At 42.3% G+C, this 27,140-nt stretch overlaps 1 protein-coding gene and 5 non-coding genes across 10 annotated transcripts in view; all 6 read right to left on the bottom strand.

The window, feature by feature from the left end:
• The window catches only part of TEX14 (testis expressed 14, intercellular bridge forming factor), an 86,150-nt gene extending 63,601 nt beyond the window's left edge, over positions 1–22,549 (bottom strand). For all 5 annotated transcript variants that reach the window (XM_039247338.1, XM_039247341.1, XM_039247342.1 and 2 more), the window contains exons 1-2: positions 22,414–22,549; positions 1,373–1,487 (exon numbers count right to left, since the gene is read on the bottom strand). In XM_039247338.1, the coding sequence (XP_039103269.1) occupies positions 1,373–1,487; positions 22,414–22,549 (251 nt within the window). The remainder of the gene's footprint in view (positions 1–1,372; positions 1,488–22,413) is intronic.
• LOC120241954 lies at positions 2,262–2,475 on the bottom strand. Its single transcript, XR_005530996.1, has one exon. It is a non-coding gene; the product is annotated as a small nucleolar RNA U3 (small nucleolar RNA).
• On the bottom strand, positions 6,735–6,950 carry LOC120241947. Its single transcript, XR_005530989.1, has one exon. It is a non-coding gene; the product is annotated as a small nucleolar RNA U3 (small nucleolar RNA).
• LOC120241948 lies at positions 13,292–13,507 on the bottom strand. The gene has a single exon (XR_005530990.1). It is a non-coding gene; the product is annotated as a small nucleolar RNA U3 (small nucleolar RNA).
• On the bottom strand, positions 17,063–17,276 carry LOC120241949. Its single transcript, XR_005530991.1, has one exon. It is a non-coding gene; the product is annotated as a small nucleolar RNA U3 (small nucleolar RNA).
• Positions 22,550–25,816: 3,267 nt separating the features above from the next.
• LOC120241946 lies at positions 25,817–25,980 on the bottom strand. Its single transcript, XR_005530988.1, has one exon. It is a non-coding gene; the product is annotated as a U1 spliceosomal RNA (small nuclear RNA).
• Between the last annotated feature and the right edge of the window lie 1,160 nt (positions 25,981–27,140).

The raw sequence follows: 27,140 nt of genomic DNA, 5'->3' as shown, positions 1-27,140 counted from the left end.
CCTGAGCTTTTATATTAAACATTCATACAGTACAGTAGAGTGTATATGAGTCTAGAAGGAAACAACAAAATGTTCACTGCATTAAGTTATATCTGGGTTACAGAATTCTAATACTTGTCAACTGGTATTTTTTCTATATACATTTGCAAGCTTCCAAATTTTCTCCCACTAAGCAAGCAACCTTATAACAAAAAAACAAACAAAACCTCCTCCTCACCCCCCTGCAAACCTGACATCAATGTTTTTTAAAGTACATTAGGGGCACCTGGGTGGCTCAGTCTCTTAAGTTATCAGACTTCAGCTCAGGTCATGATCTCGCGGTTTCTGTGTTCAAGCCCTGCATCGGACTCTGTGCTGATAGCTCAGAGCCTGGAGACTGCTTAGATGCTGTGTCTCCCTCCCTCTGTGCCCCTCCCTTGCTTATGCTGTGTTTCTGTCTCTCTCAAAAATAAACATTAAAAAATTTTTTTAAGTACATTAGACAGGGACTCTTCATGTAAGATGGGAATGCTATTTTATGACTTTTATAATTGTATTCTGTAATTCCTGTGAAAATCGGCAAGAATCATGTAAATGTTCAAAATCTATTTCTGGTTCTGTCCAATAGGAACTGTAAAAATATCTACTGTCCCCTCCCTCTTGAGAAGGTGGTTGTAAAGATCAAGTAAGCTGGTGCCTGGAAAAGCCCTGGGAAAAGCAAAAGTGCTACCCAGAGAAGGGATGTTCAAGTGTAGCTGATTGATTACATTATGCTGCTGTTCCATATTACAAATTGGGCCAACGATTAAACTCAGATTCTTTTAGACCACAATTACAAGTCATCCTGAGAAAGTGATGCCAAGTATATTAAAGAAGAACTTGATTGGTGTGTATATTAAAATGCTTAAGTGAATCGCACAAATTATAACCTGGGGTAGCAATATGGCAATTGTACTGTTAATAACTAATTAAGATCCACTTATTTCACTGGGCCTAGTAAAACTGCTTAGAAAACTTCTTATTAACAGTTAAAAGTATGTCTCAACATAGCTAATACCGCTATATTTCTCTGATATAAGTTAGCAAAGACTCTTAACATCTTCTCAAATAATTTTCTAAATGCCCCAACTCTTTTTTAAAATATACTGCTGAGCCTGATGGCTCAGTTGGTTAAGCTAAGGTCATGATCTCATGGTTTGTGAGTTCGAGCCCCACATCTGGCTCTGTGTTGCTGACGGCTCAGAACCTGGCTCAGAACCTGGACGCTGCTTCAAATTCTGTGTCTTCCTCTGGCTGTCCCTCCCCTACTTGCTCGCGCTCTCTCAAACATTTAAAAAAATTTTTAATAAAGGCATGCTACTCATTTTCTAGGCAGAAATGTTATTGTACTTACTGATTTGGATCAGATCCGTAATCCACCAGAACATCAACCAACTTCGTAAGGCCTAATAATGCTGCAACAAAAAGTGCAGTCTGGCCCAGGGAGTTAACTGCGTCAACATAAATTCCTGCAAAACAAATGCAAGGCTCAATACAAATGTCAGGAAATTTCCTAAGATAAAACTAGAGATATTCCCACTTGAAGAAAATCTTAATGCTTTTTTCCAAAAAGAAAATAAGCTTTCATTAGCCCCAGAAACCTAACAAGTCACAAGTCAACTAGAAGACAACCAGCATTCATTCATCAAAAATGTTATTTACAGAAAGTTGTATGGAAGCATCCCACCCTACCCTGCTAGAAACCGAATTGAAATTATTTCCAGGTTACAGGGGAACCCGGATGCCAAAAGTGATTCAGTATCTGACTCTTGAACCCTGCGTGGAACTTGTTTGGGATTCTCTCTCAGTCCCTTCTCCCTAAACAAGCACACCTACGGTATCTTCCTGTCTTAGAAAATAGGAAAAATGATACTCAGGCTACTATCACAAAAAACTGGGACAGAAAATAACCCAGCTCTAATGCAAACATGCTACATCCTCAAAACAAACACCTTAAGCACAAAAAAAAAAAAAAAAAAAAAGCCAGCCAACTACCCGAGTTGTACAAAGAGATCAAAATTAACCAAAGAACCACAAAAAGTAGCTAAAAAGAACCACATCCACAAGTTACTATAAACTCACCAAGTAAAACCTTCCACTACAACACAATACCATCCTCTTCAAGAGGGAATTAACCTAAAATAACCTGGTTTGTAAAATCGTTAAAAACACCACCTAGCTATGCTCTCTCAAAACAGTAACACAGCATATTAATTCTGTATTGCTCTACAATGAAAAACGAAACCACTCAGACTGTGTCCTCTCCCTCTTACTCCCCTAAAGAGGAGAAAGAACGATCATCAATGGCAATCAGTAGCTATAAAAACAGCACTAAAAGCCAACTTCACGCTCAGGAGAGAACACTACGCCTCCTCCTCGTGGTTTCGGGTACTCTACACGTTCAGAGAAACTTCTCTAGTAACGAACTATAGAAATGATCCCTGAAAGTATAGTCTTAACTAGCAACAGTTTGAGTTCCCAGAGTGAGTGAAACCGACATACATTTTAGTAATGGTGAGTTTTTTTGTCTTAAATATCAATATTTTTTCAAATGTACACTGGTATGTGTTTACCGAAGAATCATTCCATTACCAAAGTTCGATAAAGCGTTTCTGAATATTGTGTTTCAGAAGACATTTCAAGTCATCACTTTAATTACCATACAGTTGATAAATAGCCAATCACATGCCACTTTTCTGCAACCTCCCCAGCCCCCCCTTTGCCGCAGCGTCAGGTTTACGTGAAATGATGACGACTACAAAGCGCGCCGGAACTCCAGGATGCGCCTCAATTTAGACCAACCAACCCGTTAAGTGAGGAATCCTTTTTCGAGAAAAACGTAGGAAGTAGACGAAACTTAAGACCCAAAGCCAAAGACTTACATCTGCAAAGCACTACCTGTTTTTATTTTTTTAATGTTTATTTTTGAGAGAGTGCAAGCTGGGGAGGGGCAGCGAGAGGGGACAGAAAATCTGAAGTGGGCTCTTTGCTGACAACAGCCCTGTGGGGCTGGAACTCATAACCGTGAGATCGTGACCTGAGCTGAAGTCGGAGGCTTAACACGCTGAGCCACGCAGGCGCCCTAACACTCTCTTAATCCTGTGATATAAATACGAGACATAAATGTTCTTTTGTAGATTTTTTAAAACAAATTAAGTAATTTTTATTTGCATAAAAACTGTGCTTAAATAAACATATAATTCTGCTTAAATCTTCAGGAGCTCTCAGCTCTTGAGCTAAGAACAAAACATAGCTTACTGGGCCATTCACGGTCTGGCCCACGATCAGCTCTCCAGCCTTATTTTGCACCAAATTCCCTTTCACTTCAGCCATTACTGAGCTTAACAGCTCTTATGCTCACTATATTGCCTTCTGCCACAGACCCTTTGCACAAGCTGTTCTCTCTTATAAGAATTCTCTCCAAACCCCTCCTCCAACTTCATTAAGACATCTGTCCAAGTGTCCTCTCAGGAAATGCTTCCCTGACCTCCTTAACTACATCAAACATCTTCTCTGTGTGTTTCTGTGATTTATGCCTGTTCTATGCATAAGACTATGTCTCAGAAGAGCAGAGACTATGAAATAACCTTGTATACCCACAATATCCTAAACACCTACTGAATGTTCCCAACATGGGGCTTGACCTCGTGACCCTGAGATTGAGAGTCACATGCTCTAGCCACGAGAGCCAGGCTCCCCAGACTATCTTTTTTAAGATGTTTGTATACCAAACTTTGGAAGATATAGTATCTCCTTTAGAGCAAAGTGCAGGGATGCTTACTGCCCAGTGTAATAAAGATAATGGCTCTCTGACCCTCCCCGCTCATGTATGCACACACACATGTTCTCTCTCTCTTCCCCTCCCTCAAAATAAATAAAAAAAATTTTTTTTAAAGTAGAGAATCCACTGCCTAAAGTTTTGGCAATAAAAAAGAATTTTATGCAAATTTCCTATATTTATTTTCTTAAGTTTATCTATTTTTAAATTTTATTTTGAGAGAGAAATAGAGAGCAATGGGGATAGGGGCAGAGAGAGGGAGACAGAATCCCAGGCAGGCTCCGTGCTGTAAACACAGACCCAGATGCAGGGCTCGAATTCACAAACCATGAGATCATGACTTGAGCTGAAGTCAAGAGTCAGATGCTTAAATGACTGAGCCACCGAAGTGCCCCAAGAATTTTATGAAATTTTTGAGGACTTAAAAATATGAGTGTCCAGGTTCAAAGACCTCACTAAGTACACATCACAATGAAGACAAACAGATTTATGCTGAACCACCATCATGACATTTCAAAAGACCAGGGATAAACAGAAGAACTAGAATTCTTCAGAGTAAGTAGAGGACCACTTCACATATAAAAAAAAAATCCGTAATCGGGGGCGCCTGGGTGGCTCAGTCGGTTAAGTGGCTGACTTTGTCTCAGGTCATGATCTCACAGCTTATGAGTTCGAGCCCCGCGTCTGGCTCTGCACTGACAGCTCAGAACCTGGAGCCTGCTTCAGATTCTGTGTCTCCCTCTCTCTCTCTGCCCCTCCCCTGCTCATGCTCTGTCTCTCAAAAATAAATAAATGTTAAAAAAATTAGTAATCTGGGGCGCCTGGGTGGCTTAGTCGGTTAAGCGTCCGACTTTTGCTTAGGTCATGATCTCTTGGTTCTTGGGTTTGAGCCCCTTTTCGGGCTCTGTGCTGATTGCCATCTCAGTGCCTGGAGCCTGTTTCAGATTCTGTGTCTCCCTCTCTCTCTGACCCTTCCCTGCTCACGCTGTCTCTCTCTCTCTCCTAGAAATAAATAAAAATATTAAAAAAAAAATTAGTAATCTGAATGGCATCAAGGTTCTCAATAACAAGACTGAAAACTAAGAAAGAAATGAAATAATGAAAAAATAGCTTCAAATTCTGAGGGAAATTTGTTTCAACCTAGAATTTTGTGCCTTCCAAACTATCAATTAAGTATGAGGATGGAAGAAAAAACACTCTTCAGATTTTCATATTTGTTTTTTTTTCATATTCCAAAGTAATTACGTTTTTCATATTCCAAAGTAATTATGTTCAGTGCACCCTTTTTCTGTGTTTCAGTAAAATGTAAGAATGCACAAAGATAGAGGAATGGAAACCAGAAAAGATGAGCTGTAATCCAGCTAAGGGAATTCCCAAAATGGTGGCTAAGAGAAACCAGGGGTTCAAGCTGTGCTAGAGAGACAGTGGTCCAGCTTGCAAAACCAAGAGATTATAAATTTGACGAAAAACATGTATTGAAAGTGTTCTGAAGAGTTAGGAATATGTGGTAAGAGTTCATTGATTTACATAAAACTGAACAATAAACCGGAATCCATTTTAACTATAGGAAGTCTGAAATTAGGTTTGCTGACTGCAGCTCCTTTGTCATATGTCTGCTTCTTTTATATATATATATATATTATATATATATTATATATATTATATATTATATAATATATATTTATATATATATAATTTAATGTTTTTTATTTATTTCTGAGAGAGAGAGTGAGAGAAAGCGAGCAGGGGAGGGTCAGAGAGAAAGGGGGACACAGAATCCAAAGCAGGCTCCAGGCTCTGAGCTGTGAGCACAGAGCCTGACGCAGGGCTCGAACTCACGAACTCGAGATCGTGACCTGAGCTGAAGCTGGGAGCTCAACCGAATGAGCCACCCAGGTGCCCTGTGATGTCTGCTTCTTAAAACAGACATTTCCCAGGCTTTGAGCCTAAGATTTCAGCTCCCTGGGACTGTGACTACCTTTTTCATCTCTCAAGGCAGTAAAAACTCCTGGGTCCTCTTCCCCTGTTGTTAGCAGTAGAGGTGCTCCACCAAAGCATCTCTCTTTTTCTCTCTCTCTCTGGATCTGTAGCTCTATCGGGATGAGAACCCTGGAGCTGTGAATGAAGTCCAGTGCAATGATGCTGAGAATTGATGTAAAGGGTTTTACCTGGAAATGACCAAATTATTTAGGTGGGGGTGTGATTATACTCAGATTTACCTGGGCATTTGGTGGAGCATGTAAAAATAAAGATGAAAAATGAATGGGAATACTGGCAGCGAGAAAGCATCTTTAATTCTTCAAAGTCCCTCCCTTCATTCATTCATTCAACAATAACAACAACAAGGAACGACTCAAGATGATATGCCATTGCTCAAAACACAAACAAGGCCCAAAGTCAAACAGCATTAACCCCCAAAATATACTCAATAAACTAGTTGAATTAAAAAAAGAAAAACAAAAACACAACAAAAAACCCAGGGGCACCTGGGTAGTTTAGTCAGTTAAGCGATGAAACAGCTGACTTCAGCCCTGATCTGCAGCCCACTTAAGATACTCCATCTCCTTTTCTCTCTGTCCCTCCCCCCCACCTCCCCCCCCAAAAACACCTAACATTTTTAAAAACTTTACTTACTTATTTTGAGAGAGACAGAACTAGCAGGAGCAGAGAGAGAAATAGAGAAAATCTCAAGCTGGGTCCACACAATCAACACAGGAACCAAAACTGAGTAGTAACCAAGGAAACAAACTCAAGTGAACCACCTAGGAGCCCTAAAGACTAAATTTCTCTTAAACAGGAAGGCCCTCCATGTATACCAAAAAAAAAAAAAACCCACACACAGAAACCAAAAAGACACATATACAACTAGAAAAAAAAAAAAAACAAAAAAAATCACTAGCTACACAGCAAGACTAACATTCACAACAAAAAGAAAGAAACCACTCAGATGGCATCCCTTCCCTCTCACTCCTCCAAGAAAGAGATGTGGAACGATCATCAATGACAAAGGGCAGCTGTAAGGACAACACCCAAAGTCGGCTTCACGCTCAGGAAGGGACACTGCATCTCCTCCTCGTGGTTTCGGGTACTCTACACGTTCAGAGAAACTTCTCTAGTAACAAACTATAGAAATGATCCCTGAAAGTATAGTCTTAGCCGGTGACTCCCTAACTCTGCTGGGTCTATGGCTGCCGTGCACTTTGGGCTGATGGCGAGATAGTTGCCCCATTTCTGATTCTACTGGAAAAACAGAAAGAGGTTTTGTAATGCAATCTTTCAAATACTATCACTTAAAAAATGCATTTCAGTGTTTTAAGTGGAAATGTAAGATCTTAAAAAAAAACAAAAATTAACAGCCACGCTTAATTAACATAAGACTGAATGCCAGCCAATCAGCCTGCATCTTCAAAGCTGAGGAAGCATTCCCCTCACAGTTCTGTTAAAGCGGCCTCACCCACACCTGAAAGCTAAAGGAAATGCCTCGCCTTGGCCTTTGCTGGTAAGAAGCAAGTTGATTGGAGTGATCAGTATATTATAGCAGTTGCGTGAAATGGCTGTTCTAAGAGTTTGACTTTCATAATACTGGTAAATTAGAGACAGAGCACTATGACTGTGGCAGGGAGGGGAACTAGGCGGCTGAGAAACAGTGCTGAGAAACAAAACCTTTTGGGTTTTGTGCCACATGTATGCACTACTTATTCACACTTTTTGAGTACGTATGTATGTATTTTTAAGCAATCTCAATGCTCAGTGTGGGGTTTGAACTCACAACCTTGAGATCAAGAGTTGCATGCTCTGACAACTGAGCCAGCCAGGTACACCATTTTCTGGGTTTTTAAGATAAAACTAGTTGTTTGGTGGAGTTGAAAGAGGGCTTTGAAAGAGGACTTTTGGGGGTGCCTGGGTGCTTCAGTCAGTTGGGCGTCTAATTTCAGCTCAGGTCATGAACTCACTTTTGTGAGTTCAAGCCCTGCATCAGGGATCTTGTACTGACAGCTCAGAACCTGGAGTCTACTTTGGATTCTGTGTCTCCCTCTCTGCCTCCCCCCTGCTCGCACTCCGTCTCCCTCTCCCTCTCTCTCTCAAAAATAAAGAACTCATGAACCGTGAAATCATGTCCCGAGCCAAAGTCAGATGCTTAACCAATGAGCCACCCAGACCCCTCAGACTTTTTTTTTTTAAGATTTTATTTGTAAGTGATCTCTTCACCCAACCTAGGGCTAAAACTTACAACCCTGAGATCAAGAGTCGCATGCTCCGCTGACTGAGCCATCCAGACACCCATGACCTTAAACTTTCTGATTAAAATGTTTTTTTCAAGTTTAAAAAAATTGTTTATTTATTCTGACACCGGCAGGGAGGGGCAGAGACAGAGGGAGAGAGAGAATTCCAAGCAGGCTCCACAGGGACAGTGCAGAGCCCAATGTGGGGCTTAAACTCACAAACCATGAGACCATGACCTGAACTGAAATCGAGTCAGATGCTTAACTGAGCCACCCAGGCACCCCTAAGGTTTTCTTTCTAGCTTATCTATTTTTTAAAAACTTTTTTAGGGGCGCCTGGGTGGCTCAGTCAGTTAAGCGTCCAACTTTGGCTCAGGTCATGATCTCACGGTTCGTGGGTTCGAGCCCAGCGTTGGGCTCTGTGTTGACAGCTAGCTCAGAGCCTGGAGCCCGTCTTCGGATTCTGTGTCTCCGTCTCTCTCTCTGACCCTCCCCTGCTCACGCTCTCTCTCTCTCTTTTTCAAAAATAAGTAAAACATTAAAAAAAATTTGTTAATAAAAAAATAAAAACTTTTTTAAATGTTTATTTATTTTTGAGAGAGAAAAAGAGAGAATCCAAAATGGGGGAGGGGCAGAGAGAGAGAGAGGGAGACACAGAATCCAAAACGGGCTCCAGGCTCTAAGCTGCCAGCACAGAGCCCAACAGGGGACTCGAATTCTGAATGCTAAGAGCATGATCCCAGCCGAAGTTGGACGCTTAACCAACTGAGCCACCCAGTTGCCCCTTGAGCTTATTTCTTAACTCAAGCAAAGATCCTGCAGAAAAAGCATAACCTATTGGGAACCAAAACTACTCCCTTAAGCAACTAGGACTGCCCTGAGCCAGCAAGACCCTACCTGGAATTAACTTCAAGACAATTATCGATTTAACCTTCACTGCCTACCTGCATGCACCCACCCACCGTTACCCCACATTTTCCTTATACAAACCTAGAAGTATTTGGGGCATTTTGGAGACAGTCTTAGACACTAGTCCATTGTCTTCCCGGTATGGGCTTCACTGAAATAGAGTCCTTTCTTGTTTCATCTCCCCTTGTTTTGTTATAGAACCAGGCTGGGACACTGGCAGGAAAACCAAGTGGCACTCGGAGATCTTGGTGGATTGGAGCTTTACTTTACACCGGTGGGCTCAGAGGAGATCCTTCTCCAGAGATCTGAGTCTCGAGCACAAGCACGGGGGACAATTTACCATCTGTTATTTCCATACTCCACATTAGTAGTAATTTGGTGTGAAAGGCAAGCAGAGCAGGAGGAAGAACCCACAAGAGGCTCTAAGCCAGGAGCTAGAGCTTATGTTATTCCCGGCAGCCATCTTACGGTGCATAGCTTTACTTACCTTCCCAACAGTTTCTCTGCCTTTCGGTTTTGTCAGTGGCAAATGGCTGAAGCTGGTCTATCTGGGAACCCCAGACCCACGTGCTCTGAACCCCTTATACTCCTGGGTGCGAGCTACAACTTAAGTGCCAATTCTTGATAATATTAGCTACTATATACTGAGGGCTTACCAGATACCAGGCATCATTCTCAGTGCTTTGCTTTTCGTCATCCAGTTTTATAGACGGAGAAACAGACACAGAAAGATTGGGTAATTTGCCGAAGGTCACACAGCTGTTAAATAGCAGAGGTGGTAGGTCACCTTAACCATTATTCCACTTTTCTACGTGCTAAAGTACTATCCTAGGAATTGGATATACAGAGGTGTGAAGGTGAGTAAAGGTCCCTACTCTCATCACACTGAGCTTACATTCTAGTGATGGAGAGAGGAGGTCAGATAATAAGGCATGCTCAGGATTTTTTCAGTGTTGAAACACAGAGAGATTGGTGGCTACTTTAGATTTGGGTAGTCAAAGAAGGCTCTCTTTGGACGTTACATTTAATCAGAGAAAACAACTAATGCAAAGATTCAAAGAAGGGAACAGAGTTGTACATTCCAGCCACTTGAGGACAGCTAGGGAGCATAAGGGTAATGAGGGAGAAGGAAGGCCAGGCAGGGGCCAGATATCTGAGGGTGTTCTAGGGAAGGGCAAGACCAGGGAAGTCTGGATTTTAAGTGTGATAGGAGGCCACTGAGAAGTTTAAAGCTGTGGAGACCAGCTCTGAGACCACTGTCTCAGGGGTCTATGGGAGTCATCATCATGGCTTACATTTGTTTTTTGTTTTTTTTTTTTTTAAATTTTTAATGTTTTATTTATTTCTGAGAGAGAGACAGAGACAGAGGCAGCATGAACAGGGGAGGATCAGAGAGAGAGAGGGAAATACAGAATCTGAAACAGGCTCCAGGCTCTGAGCTAGCTGTCAGCACAGAGCCCAACGCAGGGCTCGAACCCACGAACCATGAGATCATGACCTGAGCCGAAGTTGGACACTTAACCATGGCGCCCCATGACTTGCATTTGGAAGGAGAAACTTCACCTGTTCTGGAAGTTGAATTAACAGGACACACTGATGTACACACTGATGGGTGAGGGAACAAGGTTTCAAAGATGACAAGCCAGTCTGTGCCTGGAACAACTCCGTGCACGCTGCTGATAACAGGAAAGACTGGAGAAGAGACAGGCATTTCTCATCTCAGGGAGAGGCTTTTTTAGAATGGGGGAAGGGAGTGTTCTATGACTGCACTTGCTTTATCTAATTTTTCTTTACAAGAATCCCATGTACCGATGCTATTACTACTACATCTCCCTAGGTTAGAGGGAAAGACTGAGGGTAAGAAACTTCCGGGACGCCTGTGTGGCTCAGTCAGTCAAGCGTCCCAATTTCAGCTCAGGTCATGATCTCGAGGTCCATGAGTTGTGCTGACAGCTCAGAGCCTGGAGCCTGCTTCTGGTTCTGTGTCTCCTTCTCTCTGCCCCTCCTCCACCTGTGCTTTGTCTCTCAAAATAAATAAACGTTAAATATGTTTTAAAAAAAGAGTCAGACGTTCAACCGACTAAGCTACCCGGGTGCCCCTCTTTCTTTTTAATTTTATTTTTAAGTAATCCCTATACCCAATGTGCTCCACCAACTGAGCCAGCCAGGCACCCCTTGGGAGGCACCTTTTCCACACCTGCATCCTGGAATGATGATTTCGTTCTTTCTCCTTTTTTTTTTTTTAAGATTTTATTTTTAAGGGATGCCTGGGTGGCTCAGTCAGTCGGGCATCGGACTTTGGCTCAGGTCATGATCTCACAGTTCATGAGTTTGAGTCCTGCATCAGGCTCTGTACTAACAGCTCAGAGTCTGGAGCCTGTTTCTGATTCTGTGTCTCCCTCTCCCACTCCCACTCTGTCTCTCTCTAAAAATAAAGAATATTAAAACAAAAATTTAAGATTTTATTAACTAATCTCTACACCCAATGTGGGGCCTGAACTCACAACCCTGAGATCAAGAGTCTCATGTCTACTAACTGAGCCAGCCAAATACCCTTAATTCCTTCTTTATTCTCAACTCTCCTCATCAGCCTACCTCAGCAACAATTTTGCCTCACACTTGGCACTGAACTTGAAGCTATCAGATGAAACACCCTCAGTATGATCTCACTACAGGGACACACCACCTACATCTGCACTTCCCATGAACTCTGGCTGCCCAGTGGGAGCTGCTCTCTCCTAAATTTCAATTTCTCCTGCTCTACCCAATCCTTCCATCTGAACTCAGACTTGTTCTCCCATCTTTAAATAAACCCTGTCTGGGACGCCTGGGTAGCTCAGTCAGTTGAGTGTCGGACTTCGGCTCAGGTCATGATCTCACAGCTCGTGAGGTTGAGCCCCGCATCAGGCTCTACGCTGACAGCTTGGAGCCTGGAGCCTGCTTTGGATTCTGTGTCTCCCTCTCTCTCTGCCCCTCCCCTGCTCACACTCTGTCTCTCAAAAATGAATAAACGTTTAAAAAAATAAAAAATTAAACCCTATCTATATCCCATATCCTTCCACCCCCCACCCTTCACCCCTCCTTACCCTCCACTAGCTAAATGCATATCTACCTCTATAATCTCTATCACTGCTTGATTTTCTTCCAGGAGCTCTTTACACCCACTGAGTGACAAGCCCTTCTACCCTTCACTGATCAGCCCATCCCAAAAGAGTTTCTCTATCACAAGACCAAGAAAGTCACCATTAAATACCATGGATACCTTTCTAAGTGCAACTTCATCTCTCATCTCCTTTCTATACACTTCTCTGTCCCCACTCCCCTTCCATGGCTTTGGTCAAGCACGTTCATCTGGTTTCCCTTCTAACTATCTGGCTGCCCCTTATGGCAATCATCTGTTAAAGGTCAGAAATCTCTCCTAAATATATCCTAAACTGAACTCTTATCACTTTCCAACCTAATTCAGTTCTTCCACTCTCCCCATCTTAACACAAGGAACCCATTTGCTCAAGCCATAAAACATGACAATTATCCTTTTTTTTAAAAATTTTTTAAAATGTTTATTTTTGAGAGACAGTGGGGGAGGGGCAGAGAGAGGGAGACACAGAATCCGAAACAGGTTCCAGGATCCAAGATACCAGCACCAAGCCCAACGCAGGACTCAAACTCAAAAACTGAGACCAAGATCTGGGCAGAAGTCGGATGCTTAATCAACTGAGTCACCCAGGTGTCTCTGACAATTATCCTTAATATATCTCTCACTATACCTACACTGAAAACCAATCCCCCAAATTCTGCCAACAGTACACAAATATGTTTCACATCTGGTCAATTTGTCTTTCTCAATCACCACCATCATTCTATGCTATGTGTAGATGAATGCAGAAGGTGCCTAAACTGGCCTCACACTTGCACCTCAACCCCTGACACAACTGAATTGCCAACACAGTGTTAGTGACTTCAGGCTACACAAGACACTAAGTCACTTTTTTAATACCATACTACTAACTAGGATGGCAAGAAAAAACTATTCTCTGCTCTTTTATGCTAAGACTAAACCCCTCCGACTTAATGTCTTATCAGAAGCTGAAGCCTGCTTTAGCTGCGTCTCCCTCTCTCTGCCCACCCCTCTGGATTCCCAGCTAGACTCTCAAAACTACTAAACACCTTTAAAAAGAAAACTAAAGAAAATCACGCTAGCTCAGAAATTACAGCGAGAAACACCTTGACACAAGAGTACCATAGCTTTAAGTAGCAAGGACGGAGTGCCACTACTGTTGCACCAATTGAAAAGAGCCTATCTCAATGTCACAACAACCAAAAAGCACAATTATCTCAGTTCTTGATAGCTCTGTTAACAGAAACCACTCAGATAACATCCCTTCCCTCTCACTCCTCCAAGAAAGAGAAGTGGAACGATCATCAATGACAAAGGGCAGCTGTAAGGACAACACCCAAAGTCGGCTTCACGCTCAGGAAGGGACACTGCATCTCCTCCTTGTGGTTTCGGGTACTCTACACGTTCAGAGAAACTTCTCTAGTAATGAACTATAGAAATGATCCCTGAAAGTATAGTCTTAGCCGGTGACTCCCTAACTCTGCTGCGTCTATAGCAGCCATCCACTTTTCGCTGATGGCGACATTCCCCCCCCCCCACATACCTCCTTTTTGAGAAATACCACATAATTTCTAAAACGTTATTTTATATGCCACCTTAAAAAAATTCTGAATACTCTTACGAGGTTTTTTTACTTTAAGAAGCTACGACTTTTAGTTTTTAATTAACCTATTACGGATTGACAGCCAATCAGAAGCTCTTGTCTTTCTGACTCTAAAAGCATTTCCGGACTAAAGGAGGAAAAGGGCGCGTCAGAGGCTCCAATTAATATTTGCATCTCAAGTATGACACGCAGCGTCGGTGGGTGGGATTTTTTTTTTTAAAACCTCTAAGACCCGGATTTTCGAAAACGAATTGGTAGGTTAATTTGACATTTTTACTTTGAGACGGGCTGCTGATTACTCACTTGAGTGTGGACCTGAGGGGTACTTAGCAGACTCACCTGGTTAGCTTTTCAAAATAATGCAGGTAGGCCAGTCTTAAATGGGGAACATATTAGTTTATTTTGAAAAACTATTTGTTTCCCCTCCAATTTTTTTTTTTAACTTAGGAAAAAAGTAACGACTATAGTGTGGTTACTTTGGGAACTTTAGGGAAGGAGAGGTCTGCCTTAATTGGTAACTTTGTATATTTTTATATTGTTTGAATTTTTTAAATCTTAAATTGTAGCACCTTTATTTTACATATCATCAGGTCTGTCTAGACAGATCACAGCTTATTTTTCGTTTTCTTTTTGATGCAACTCAGTATTAATAAATAAATTAAATAGGGGCGCCTGGGTGGCTTAGTCGGTTAAGCGTCCGACTTTCGCTTAGGTCATGATCTCGCGGTTCGTGGGTTCGAGCCCCGCGTCGGGCTCTGTGCTGACTGCCAGCTCAGAGCCTGGAGCCTTTTTCAGATTCTGTGTCTCCCTCTCTCTCTGACCCTCCCCTGCTCATGCTGTCTCTCTATCTCTCCTAGAAATAAAACATTTAAAAATAAATAAATTAATTAAATAAATAGATTCACCTAAATAAGTCGTCTTCTTCTTAAGTAGGCTCCAGGCCTAGTGGGGAGCACAGTACAGGGCTTGAACTCACCATGCTGAGATCACGAGTGGGATGCTTAATCAACTGAGCCACCCAACTGCCCCTCAACCTAAATAAGCCTTAGATTACTATTTTTTTAAAAATAACTTGCCAGGTAACAAACCTCTACTCTTCCCCCCCCAAAACCCAGACTTAAACGTGATTTCTCTTATTTGTTAAAAAAGAAAAAAAACACAAAAAAACCCTATTGTTTCTCCACTTTAAGATGCTCCAGAACTTCCACTAAACCGTTTACATAGATCATCCCATTTAATCTTGGAAATAACCCTAAGAGTTTGAGAAAATAGAAACAAACTTAAAATCTTAAGTGGCTCACCAAGGCCACAATGCTGTCTCTGGCTGCCTTGAGCACTGACATTCTACCTTTCTATATCTTGTAAATCCTTATTTCCTTCCATGTAACCCACATGAGAAACTCTTTGTGTTTTGTCTAAGACTAGAACTAGGTAAAACTTATTAAGCTGACCTGACTAAAGTAAACCTATAAGGAGAGAAGTAGGCAGAAGTATTGTGGGTGGCATAGGGTGTGCAGAAGTTGCAAAGGGAAAAAAGAGGGAATCCAGGTGCACTGAGGAGCAGTGACACATCATTTTTAGGCATTTCTGCCCAATCAGGAGCACAAACCAGAAAACAAGGGTCATCTCTGACAGGTTCCTTCACACCAACCTGTCATAAGGCTGATGATTTATCCCCCAAATTCCTCCACTTTTCTTCACCACAACCATCTCCCTGGCTGATCTAGTGATCATCTTTCAGATGCACAGAGCTTCATCTATACTCACCATTGCCCTTCTCTAATCCATTCCCAAAGCAAAGACCAGGCTCCCTTTCAAACTTTTTTTTAACATTTTTTTAAAAGTTGGGTTGCCTAGGTGGCTCAATTGTTCAATCACTGGACTTCCGCTCAGCTCAGGAGCTCAAGCCCCACATCGGGCTCCATGCTGACAGTGCAGATGATGCTTGGCATTCTCTCTCCCTTCTTTCTGCCCTTTCTGAGCTCTTTTCTCCCTCTCTCTCTCAAAGTAAATAAATAAATAACCTTTAAAAAGTATTTTTCTTAATTTTGAGAGAGAGAGAGAAAGAGAGCAAGAGCAGGGAAAGGGCAGAAAGAGAGGAGGGGGGGAAAGAATCCCAAGCAAGTTCCGTGCAGGGCTCGAACTCACAAACTGCAAGATCATTTTAAAGTTATATTTATTTATGGGTCGCCTGGATGGCTCAGTCGGTTGAGTGTCCAACTTCGGCTCAGGTCATGATCTCGCGGTTCGTGGGTTCGAGCCCTGTGTCAGGCCAGCTTAAAGCCTGGAGCCTGTTTCAGATTCTGTCTCCCTCTGACCCTCCCTCTCTCTCGGATATAAATAAAACTTAAAAAAAAAAAAAACTCTTAAAATAAAAAAATAAAGTTATATTTATTTAATTTCTACATTCCATGTGGGGCTCAAACTTGAGGCAATGAGATCAAGAGCCACCTGCTTCTCCAACTGAGCCAGCCAGGTGGCCCAGAAAGGGTTCTTTTTTTCTTACTTAAAAAAATAAAATTTTATTTATTTGGGGAAAGAGAGAGCAAGCAGGAGAGAGGCAGAGAAAGGGAGAGAGAATCCCAAGCAGGCTCCCCAGTCAGGATTGAGCATGATCAGAGGGCTGGAACTCACAACCCACAAGATCATGACCTGACCAAAATCAAGAGTCCAACGCTTAACCCACAGAGACCCAAGAGCCCGTAACAGAGTAGATCTTAAAAGCGCTCATCATGAGGTACCTGGCTGGCCCAGTGGGTAGAGCAGGGTAGATAGAGCATGTGCTTCCTGATATCAGTGTTCTGAGTTTGAGCCCCATCTTGGGTGTAGAGATTACTTAAAATCTTTAAACAACAACAGCAAAAAATCACAACAGTGCTCATCACAAGAAAAATTTCTGTATAAAACATTAACATACTGTGATTGTCATTTTGCAGTTTAGACAAATACAGGACCACACTTTATAGAAACCAACATTTATATTAATCACAAGAAATCTTTAAAAATCCTCTTGAAAGCTAAAATATACATAACTAAAAATAAAGCTTGAACAGGAAATTCAGTAATTAAGCCAAAAGGCATTAACGGGTGAGAAATTCAAAAATTGGGAACTCCAAGAACTACTCTGGCAGGTTGTACTTTCGACTAAAAAAAGTTCCAAAAGAAATGACTAGAAACCAAAAAAACCCCATTTAGTGTGAACTGCAACTACACACAATAATCTAATAAAAAAAAATTCTCATCTATATAGGACACTAAAAACCACATCGTACAGACATCCAAAAGTTAATGAAATACACACTACTACTGTTTACATTAAAAAAAGCACAGCTTCCTCTCTTCACGCAGTACCTAAACCAAAACTATTTTCCAGACACCTATTAGCAGTAAAAAAAAAAAAAAAAAAAAAAAAAACCACTCAGACGGCATCCTTTCCCTCTCACTTCTCCAAATAAGAGGCGGAACAATCATCAACGACAAAAGGCAGCTGTAAAAACAACACCCAAAGTCGGCTTCACGCTCAGGAAGGAACACTGCACCTCCTCCTCGTGGTTTCGGGTACTCTACACGTTCAGAGAAACTTCTCTAGTAGCAAACTATAGAAATGATCCCTGAAAGTATAATCTTGGGTTTAAGGTTACTGCCTCTGCCAGGTCTATGACAGCCACATACTTGTTAGTCATGGTGACTTTTTCTCAATTCATTTGTCTACTTAGACACATTTTATTTTCTATTTCATAATAATTCAGTCAAATAACAAAGTTTAAAATACAGTTTTTGCCTTTAAATCGTCCAGAAACACTAAAACAGTAACAAACATCATTAACATGCGGCTTCCTCCAGCCAATCACACGCAGCATGCTAATGACTCTAACCCCGAGGGAACTGTATTACCCCGCCCACTGCACCAGGCTCCAACTGGGTGCCGGTCGGGTCGCGCCGCCCCCCGATAAGCTAAGAAAGCCCCACTATAGGCTAAGAAAGCCCCAGTATAGACTAAGAAAGCGCTTAGCTTTTCTTAAGCCTAAATTTAGGCCACTGGTCGGCGATGGACTCCCTCTTGCTTGCTACAGAAGTCCGCTGACTTGGGGAGGTAAGGTTTCCTTTGCCTTGAAAGAGAGAAGGGTGGGGAAAAGAGGCAGAGGAGACAGAGGTAGAATAAGATCCGGTGTACACTTCTATTACTCCATAATAATAATCATAACCATGATGATTTGCTGAATGCCTACTTGATGACAGGCATTTTAATCCGTTGTTTCATTTCATCGTCTAAACAGAAAGGCTGAAGAAAGATGTCATTATTTTCTTGTTCTTACAGATGCAGACTATAACATCAATTACACAGCTGGGGGAACCACTGTTGAAACCTAGGTATGTCTGGCACTAAATGAAGTCTGGACTCTTTCTGGTAAGCCATAGTGGTCTTAGGAAGTCTAGTCTCCAATCAAATTAATTTCTCTAATAAAGCACTAAATACATCATCCCTCAAAGTTCAGTAGTGAATGATTCGCCATCCTGGTTTGTAGGTAAATCTCAGAATCAGCCTACTCATTTACTGTGGCAAAAGTTAGTCCCAGTTTCTCCTCAAAGAACACACCTTATATATGAATGTATGTTAACTGTTTTCATCACTTAACTCTTTGTTATAAAAATGCTTTTGCCCCATATCTTCCAGGATCCTAGGAAGCACACTGCCATGTGGACATACCCATGGTTTTCTGAATCAACCACATTTTTCAGTGTTTCATACTAACATGAATGAATACATACTAATATGACCATCAGGTTCATCCCATCTAACCACTTCGAATAGCATCTCCTCAGAGACAGCCAAATGCTCTGTACTTAAATTTGTTCTGAAAGGCTCAGTGTTTGGGCAATCTGGCCAGGTCTGAGACACACTGCCTGGTTTCATATAGGTCCTTACATACTGAAGTTATAAAGTACCTTCCAGTCACTTTCATTCAAGGGCCTGTCTGTGGTCTCAGCCCTTCTACATCTTAACACTTTTCCATTCTTCATTCCTCCAAACTTTCAGAGGACCCCCTCACCATCCATGCCATACCTTGGCCTCTTTTTAACAAAAATTTTTTTGTTTTACTTATTTATTTTGAGACAGAGACAGCACAAGTTAGGGAGGGATAGAGAGAGAATTCCAAGCAGACTCTATACTGTCAGCAAAAAGTCCCATGCTGGGCTCAAACCTATGAACTGCAAGATCAGATGACCTGGGCTGAAGTCAGATGCTTAACCGACTGAGCCACCCAGGCAGCCCCATACCTTGGCCTCTTCAGAGCAGACTCTCCAACTGTATATGGGTCTATCGCTCCAGCACATTCTATTTTTTTAAAGATGTCATTTTAAAAAAATGTTTATTCTTTTTTTTTTCCCCAGAGACAGAGCGCAAGCAAGGGAGGGACATAAGAGATAGGGAGACACAGAATCCGAAGCAGGCTCCAAGCTCTGAGCTGTCAGCATAGAGCCGGATGCACGGCTGGAACTTGCAAAATGCAAGATCATGACTTGAGCCAAGGTTGGACACTTAACTGACTGAGCCACCCAGGTGCCCCGAAGATTTCATTTTTTAAAGTAATCTCTACACCTTCACATACTTCACCAACTGATCCAGCTAGGCACCCCCAACTCAACTCTTTTTCTTCATTAAGTTCTGGCCTAAATATAGCTTCCTCTAAGAGGTTTCCCTTGATTACTCCCCAGAAAAGGAGGCTGAGATGTACCTGCTGTACTTCTTTGCCTCCTGCCCACCCTTCTCAGTACTAACTTGTATCTGTTTCTTCTGCTGGATTATACTCCTAGAAAGCAAGGTCATACATCTGTCCTTGATGTTCTTAGCCCCAAGGCTCAGTTGATATACATGTAATAAAAAAATGAATAGGGGCGCCTGGGTGGCTTAGTCGGTTAAGCGTCCGACTTTCGCTTAGGCCATGATCTCGTGGTTCGTGGGTTCGAGCCCCGCGCCGGGCTCTGTGCTGCCAGCTCAGAGCCTGGAGCCTGTTTCAGTCTGTGACCCCCTCTCTCTCTGACCCTCCCCTGCTCACACTGTCTCTCTCTCTCTCTCTCCTAGAAATAAAATAAAACATTTTAAAAAATGAATAAAGTCTTGGTTGAGGTTCAGGAACTCATCTTTTGGGTTTTAGAACTCATATCATCTGTATAACTGGTCTTCTGAATGGGCTTAACTGAGTAGGGATACAATCAGGAAACAATTTTTCCCTTTTACTGACCTCAAGTATGCCTTTTTGGTTGGCTCTCCCTTTCCCTCTCAAGAGAGGCATCTAGGCAGATTCCACAGTCTTTCTTTTAAATGTTTACTTATTTTGAGAGGGATAGAGAGAGGGAGAGACAATCCCAAGCGGGCTCTATGCTGACAACCTGGGCCTCGATCTCACTTTGTGAGATCATGACCCGAGCCAAAATCAAGAGTTGGATGCTTAACCCACTGAGCCATCCAGGCACCCCAGATTCTATTGTCTTTAATTCACTTTGAGGCCTTCAAGCACATTCTCATTTCAGATCATAAATTGTCCAGTCCTATTGAAATCAAACCCTCTTCTTTGCTCTTCTATTCCTCTGATTTCAAGGCTGCTTCTGGCAATTCCTGAACTGGAGGAGGAGGACCAAAGAGATGACAAGGAGCAAGGCTTTCAACCTTAGCTGATCCCCTTTGTAGCTTTTGACCTCCTCCTAATGCTTGCTCTTTAGTGGGTCCTCCACTGCTCCTCACAGCACCCTAATGTAGGCCAGTGCCCTCTCCTGCTGGCTTCTTGCTATACCTCCAGTCTCTCTGTTGGGATTCTTCTTTCCTTCATAGGTGAGGTGCTTTAGATGGCTTAGCTACCCTCTGTAGAGTCTACCCACCCCACTAACTGGTGGAAGTGTAGCTAATCCAACTGCTGGTTTCTCATGCTTACCCAACCATCAAGGGCAGCTCCAGGAAGGAGACAGATGGCAATACTCCTGACCCCGAAATTCCAGGTTTCATGGCAGGTTCTTTTCACACTGCCTTGGTGGCAGCTGGTGTGGGCTGATGTCTCTACTGTTCAGCAGGCTGAGACACAGGCTCCCAGCTTATCCTGCTTGCAAATGCTACAGTTCTCTGCATGAGGGTCACCTGAAGGGCTTCTTACTTGGCTTGAAGCTGGGAAGGAGGGGAAAAGCCAGTTTTCTATTCCTATGAAAGCCTTTTAGGGAATCTTTTCCACTGATATCCCACCACTACCCCACTGCCTTCTCCTAGATAAGCCTGAAGTGGGTGATGGAGATGAAGGACTATTTTGGCTATCTCCTAAGAAACCCTGTTTGAGACTGTGGGGGAACTCATCACCCCTTGTTCTCTACTCTGAGGCTTTAGATGAAATTCCCAGACACAGATGAAGTCCTGCTTCATATCTAGTTACATCCCCTGCTGTAGCTTAGTGTCAATAATTTGAAGATGCAGAACGTTCAGATGTCTAAGATATAATAAATGTTCTAATACTCTGCTTCCCACACTGGAGAGTGTGGACAGACAGACACTAGCAATCATAGCATACCTATCCTGAACATCCATTTTTATGTTAACAAAGATATGAATGTGTTTCGGAATAAAATGCAAAATTTTGAGGGGGAAAGCAACAGGACCTTTCAAATAAATTATTGAACTCACTGTCAGCTACATCATCTGTAGACTTTTGAGAACCTTCTGGGTGAATTATTTTGTGGGATAGTTGGATCCTGCAAAAATTGAGAGTTACCTTTCTGGAAGTCCTCAGTAATGCCACTAAAGCAAATGGGAGATACACTACAGAGAGATTAGGTCATCCTGACTGTCTCACAAACCAGCTGAGAGAAGCTTCAGAAACCTCTTCCTTTATACTAAGAAGGGAGCGGGATTCAGCAGGACTTCTTCTTACTCTGAAAAGGTCTGGATCTGCAGATCGAGGGCCAAATACCAGCAGAGGTTTTGTCCATGTAGGGTTTAGTGTTTGTTCTTCTGAAGATTGCCTAAGCTATATTTGCTATTTCCATCTGCCTTGTAGGCAGAGCTGCCTATAGCATCCAGCAAAAACAAAACAAAACAAAACACCTGGAAACAAAAGCACCAAGTGCCTAGAACAAGCAAAGGGAGGGAAGAACTGTGAAAGCTGGTCTCCTCACTTCACCATAGGCTTCAGAAGACTCCATTAAATGGTGTAGATTAAAGAAGAAAATCAGGTAGAATTAAAAGTGGATGTGTTGGGTGTGGCAATGGCTTAAAAAATATAATAAACAAATAAACTTTATTTTTTAAAAAGTGGGTGGCTCGTGCGAGAGGAGAAATCTGAGGAGTGTAATAGTTGGAAGACCTTATGGTTCCCTAGTACAAAACAAAACAGCCTCCAAAGCAATTTAAAACCTCTACTGAGCAATATGACTGCACTGGTAGAGAACATCGCATCTCTAAATTCAACTTTCCATTTCTCCAAGAACCTAAGAGTTTCACGATGTACCTGGTTTTCCTTTCAGTACTATTCAGAAATGTGAACCCGGCACCTGGGTGGCTCAGTCGATTAAGCATCCAACTTTGGCTCAGACAATGTGATTTCAGTGTTCGTGAATTTGAGCTCTGCATCGGGCTCTCTGCTATCAGAACAGAGCCCCCTTTAGATCCTCTGTCCCTCTGTTTCTCTGCCCCTCCTCCAGCTCGTGCTCTCTCTTTCAAAAATAAACTTAAAAAAAAGAAACGTGAACCAAGTTGCACCTGCAATTTCAGTACAGTGCTTACCTTTCTTAAGAATCTTCTTCACTTTCATGTAGTTCCCTTGTCTGACATACTCATGAAGTTGAGCTTCCAAGGTGTCATTTCTTAAGGAACCAAGTTGAACAGGACAGGGGACTGGAAGATGAACAGTCCCAGACATCCTGTTTCAAAAGAAAGCAACATGCTAGTTTAACTGAATCAGAAATGCAATGAAGCAACTCAGATTCTTTCACATTTCTTTTGCTTTTGTCCACTTTCATTTATTTAAAAATTTTTTTTAATGTTTATTCATTTTTTGAGAGACAGAGAGAGAGCACAAGCAGGGGAGGGGCACAGAGAGGGGGGGACACAGAATCTGAAGCAGGCTCCAGGCTCTCAGCTGTCAGCATACAGCTCGATGTGGGGCTCACACTCGTGAAATGTGAGATCATGACCTGAGCTGAAGTCACTTAACCAACTGAGCCATCCAAGGGGCCCCAGTCCAGTTTCATTTGTAATTAACAGGATTAGGGAAACAATTCCTGAAACTCTACAAGATTAATGTTTATTCTCAATATTACTGGTGAAATTGAAAAATAATGTATTTAGTACTAATTCCCAGGACTAAAAAGTAATGACTCCTGGGAAGTAAAATTAGAAATATACATGTTTGTTGTATCATTAACTAGGAGCCTATTAATTTTGAATTTTTTAAAAAATGTTTTATTTATTTCTAGGAGAGAGAGAGAGAGAGAGAGAGACAGCGTGAGCAGGGGAGGGTCAGAGAGAGAGGGAGTCACAGACTGAAACAGGCTCCAGGCTCTGAGCTGGCAGTCAGCACAGAGCCCGACGCGGGGCTCAAACCCACGAACCGCGAGATCATGACCTAAACGAAAGTCGGACGCTTAACCGACTAAGCCACCCAGGCGCCCCAGGAGCCTATTAGTTTTGAAAGGTTAGTACACAAATGCAGTTACTGTGTGGGGATGTAGAGGGTATAATGTAGTGGGTTAGATTCACAGTTCAGACTCTGAAGCTCTGGTCCTGGCCCTGTCACCTCCTTAACTGGAACCTTGAAGAAATTATTTAACCTTGATAGGCCTCAATTTCTTCATCTGTAAATGGAGATAATAATAAACAGAGGGTGGCTGAGAGGCTTAAATGAGCTAATATTTGTAAAGTGCTTAGAAATGTGCCTGGCAACAAGGTAGCTCTGTGTGGTTGTTAGTTGTTAGTATGCACAATAAGATCCGTGCAGAGAAATTTTAAGTTTCCACATGTTGCATCCACACCTGACTATCATATACAATTAAGGGTTTGTGGTATACCTACCATGTGTCTCAAATGTGACAGGTACTGTGTCAGACACCTAAAATTGGATCCCTGTCATCACACTGCTTGGTCTAGCAGGACCAGACAAGAGGTATCATGTTGGTGCTCCATGGACAGTGGATTAGAGAGGGAATCCTCATCCACATGAATTAACAAACATGCACATCAGGGGCATAACTAAGTGTCTGTTGTATGGAAAGACACAGAGGGTATAAAAGAGGTGAAGCAAAAGAAAAAGCCAAGAAGGCTAATATATTCAGGATTTCACCATCCAGGAAACTTATGTAAGAATTTCTTTCCTTTTTAAGAGTGAATAATATTCCACTCTGTGTATATACAATATTTTGCTTATCTATTTATCCATCAATGGACATTTGGGTTGATTCTGCTGTTGGCTATTGTAAATAACACTGCTATGAACATGGGTGTACAAATCTCTCTTCAAATCCCATTTTCAATTCTTTTTCTTTTAACTCTAAATTTATTTTTCTAGTAGTCTCTATACTCAATGTGGGGCTAAAACTCATGACCCCAAAATTAAAAGTCGCATGCTCTTCTGAGCCAACCAGCTGCCCCTGTTTTCAGTTCTTTTTGGTATATACCAAAGAAGTAGGACTGCTGGATCACGTGGTAACTCTGTTAAATTTTCTGAGGAACTGCTATACTGTTTTCTATACTGGCTCACCATTTTACATTCTCATCACAGGTATACAAGGGGTCCGGTTTTTCCAGAACCTCACCAATAAATGTTATTTCCTTTTCCTTAATAATAGCATTATTTATTTGTTTGTTTTTAAAGTAGGCTCCACACTGGGGAGCCCAACATGGGGCTTGAACTCATGACCCTCATCAAGACCCAAGCTTGGGGCACTTGGGTGGCTCAGTCAGTTAAACGTTTGACTTCGGCTCACATTTGTGAGTTCGAGCCCCGTGCAGGGCTCTATGCTGACAGCTCGGAGCCTGGAGCCTGCTTTAAGTTCTCTCTCTGCCTCTCACTTGCTCACGCTCTCTCTAAAACAAATAAACATTAAAGAAATTTAAAAAAACAATAGTCATGTTAATGGTTCTTGATCTCTCTAAAGTTATTTTTTAAGGGCGCCTGGGTGGTTCAGTCGGTTAAGCATTCGACTTCGGCTCAGGTTGTGATCTCACAGTTCGTGGGTTTGAGCCCCGTGTTGGGCTCTGTGCTGACAGCTAGCTCAGAGCCTGGAGCCTGCTTCGGATTCTGTGTCTCCCTCTCTCTCTGATCCTCCCCTGCTCACGCTGTCTCTATCTCTCTCTCTCTCAAAAATAAGTTAAAAACACATTTAAAAAGTTACTTTTTATATAATTGCATTTACACACATACATGACTATATTCTTGACATAAGTTCAAATAAAACATAAGTAAAAACCCTGAGACCCACTTCAGTATTACAAGATTATTTTTGGGCGCCTGGGTGGCTCGGTCAGTTGAGCGTCCGACTTCAGCTCAGGTCATGATCTCACAATTTGTGGGTTCGAGCCCCACATCAGGCTCCGTGCTGACAGCTCGCTCAGAGCCTGGAGGCTGTTTCAGATTCTGTGTCTCCCTCTTGCTCTGACCCTCCCCTGCTCACACTGTCTCTCTCTCAGAAATAAATAAAACATTAAAAAAATAATTAAAAAAAAAGATTATTTTTTCCTAAAACTCCAAAACACATACAGCCCTTGAGGATTGAGGCATGGATTGTGTTGATTATTTACACACTAACATTCATTCCCTTAGTATTGCTAGTCTTCTATTTTCCCAGTAACCACTAGGGTTTACTGTCAAAAACTAGTTCTTAAAAGAATAGTGGAGCTTAAATCCTACCCAAGGTCTGGAATTTGCACTACGGAAAAGCAAGGTAAAGCAGTCTTCTAACAATCCACCCTTTGACCTTGCAGTCTACAAGTACCTCTACATAATGCTAATCAATACTCCAACCACAAAATTTCTTGAGAGCATCCTGTTATCCACCAAGTCATGATCGGAGGTACAAGTCTGTAAACTACTAACCTTACCTCGACACACAGCAAGCCCCAAGAAATCCACAGATAGAAAGCAAGGGAATACAAATATGCGCCAGATACTCTACTCTTGAACCTTTAATGTCAGGGGAAAGCGCGAACGCAGTCCCCCACTACCACAAATTATGCAGTCGAGTTTCCCACATTTGGGGAAATCGCAGGGGTCAGCACATCCGGAGTGCAATGGATGAGCCTCGCCCTGGGAAAACCACCTTCGTGATCATGGTATCTCCCCTGCCAGGTAAGTATGAGTTGTGGCAGTTGCCTGGTACTTCACCCCCGTCCTCAACACACTATACAGTCATGGTCAATTATATTCCAAATTCTTTATGCCCTCGGTTTGAAACTACAGTGTTATTTGCACGACACTGACTAAAACACATCAGTGAATATTTAGTGGAAATTCTGCTTCGTGAAGAATGATCTCGAACACGCAGTCACCACGCCCTTCATCTCCATATGCCCGCCTCTTGTCACTTGCCGTCACTATTGACGTCACTCCGCTTGTTAGAGAAAAGGAAAAATTCATTCTAGCTATTCCTCGTAACGACTCAAAAGATGGTCACCCACAGTCACAGGTGTAGCTGGTAAGATTTTAAAATCCTTGCCTTCCCTCGCGTGTACGCAAATGTTCCCGCCTTGCATTTGTCACGAGTCTAAATTCTGCGCTGCGGGACAGGGCAGTTTGGGAGGCAGTGGCTTGCCGCCCAGAGGGAAGACCACACAGTCGGTTACGCTGGTCTGAATCGCTCTTCCACTGGGGTCCTAGGTCATACTCCATCTCTCTCAGCTTCCATTTCCCAAAGGCAGTAAAGAAACAATACTGCCTGCCTACCTCTACCTCACAAGGTTTCTGTGAGGACAGAATAAGAATACATGTGAAATGCAGCCTCAAGCCTCTCTACCTTCACCCGACCACTTTCCAGGGTCAGGTGCCCTGTGTAGTTGGGGACCCAAAGATGGCTCGCCAACACTGGAGTCTTAAATTTTCCACAGAAAGGGAAGCAGCATCCGCCGGGATTTGGTAACAAACGAGGTTTTTTTAGACCATGAAAATAGATAGCACATTATGTTATCCTTTCTGCCCTTGCTGACCGACTGCTCAGGGCAAAACCATCCTGTTGCAACAACTGTAATATTGAAGGCTTTCGTGGTGTAGAGAGGCAAAACTTCACCTCTGCCCTGTTAGCATCTCTGGCTGGACCTGAGAATTAAATTGGCACAGCCAGTTTAACAGGATAAAAGCATTAAAAATTTAACATAAATTTACAGAAGCTCTTACGAGGACACAGAAGCTCTTATGAGGAAATGAAAAGATGGCAAAACTAAATGCTTTCCTATTAGGTTGAACAAGGATAGGCAATTTGTGGAAATGTAACATATATGGGAAGGTTACAGATAGACATGAA

The sequence above is a fragment of the Hyaena hyaena genome, unplaced genomic scaffold, assembly GCF_003009895.1.
Source record: "Hyaena hyaena isolate Hyena2069 unplaced genomic scaffold, ASM300989v1 scaffold_298, whole genome shotgun sequence".
Classification (NCBI taxonomy): Eukaryota; Metazoa; Chordata; class Mammalia; order Carnivora; family Hyaenidae; genus Hyaena; species Hyaena hyaena.
Note: the sequence above shows the minus strand (reverse complement) of the source record. Positions and strands in the feature narration are given on the sequence as shown.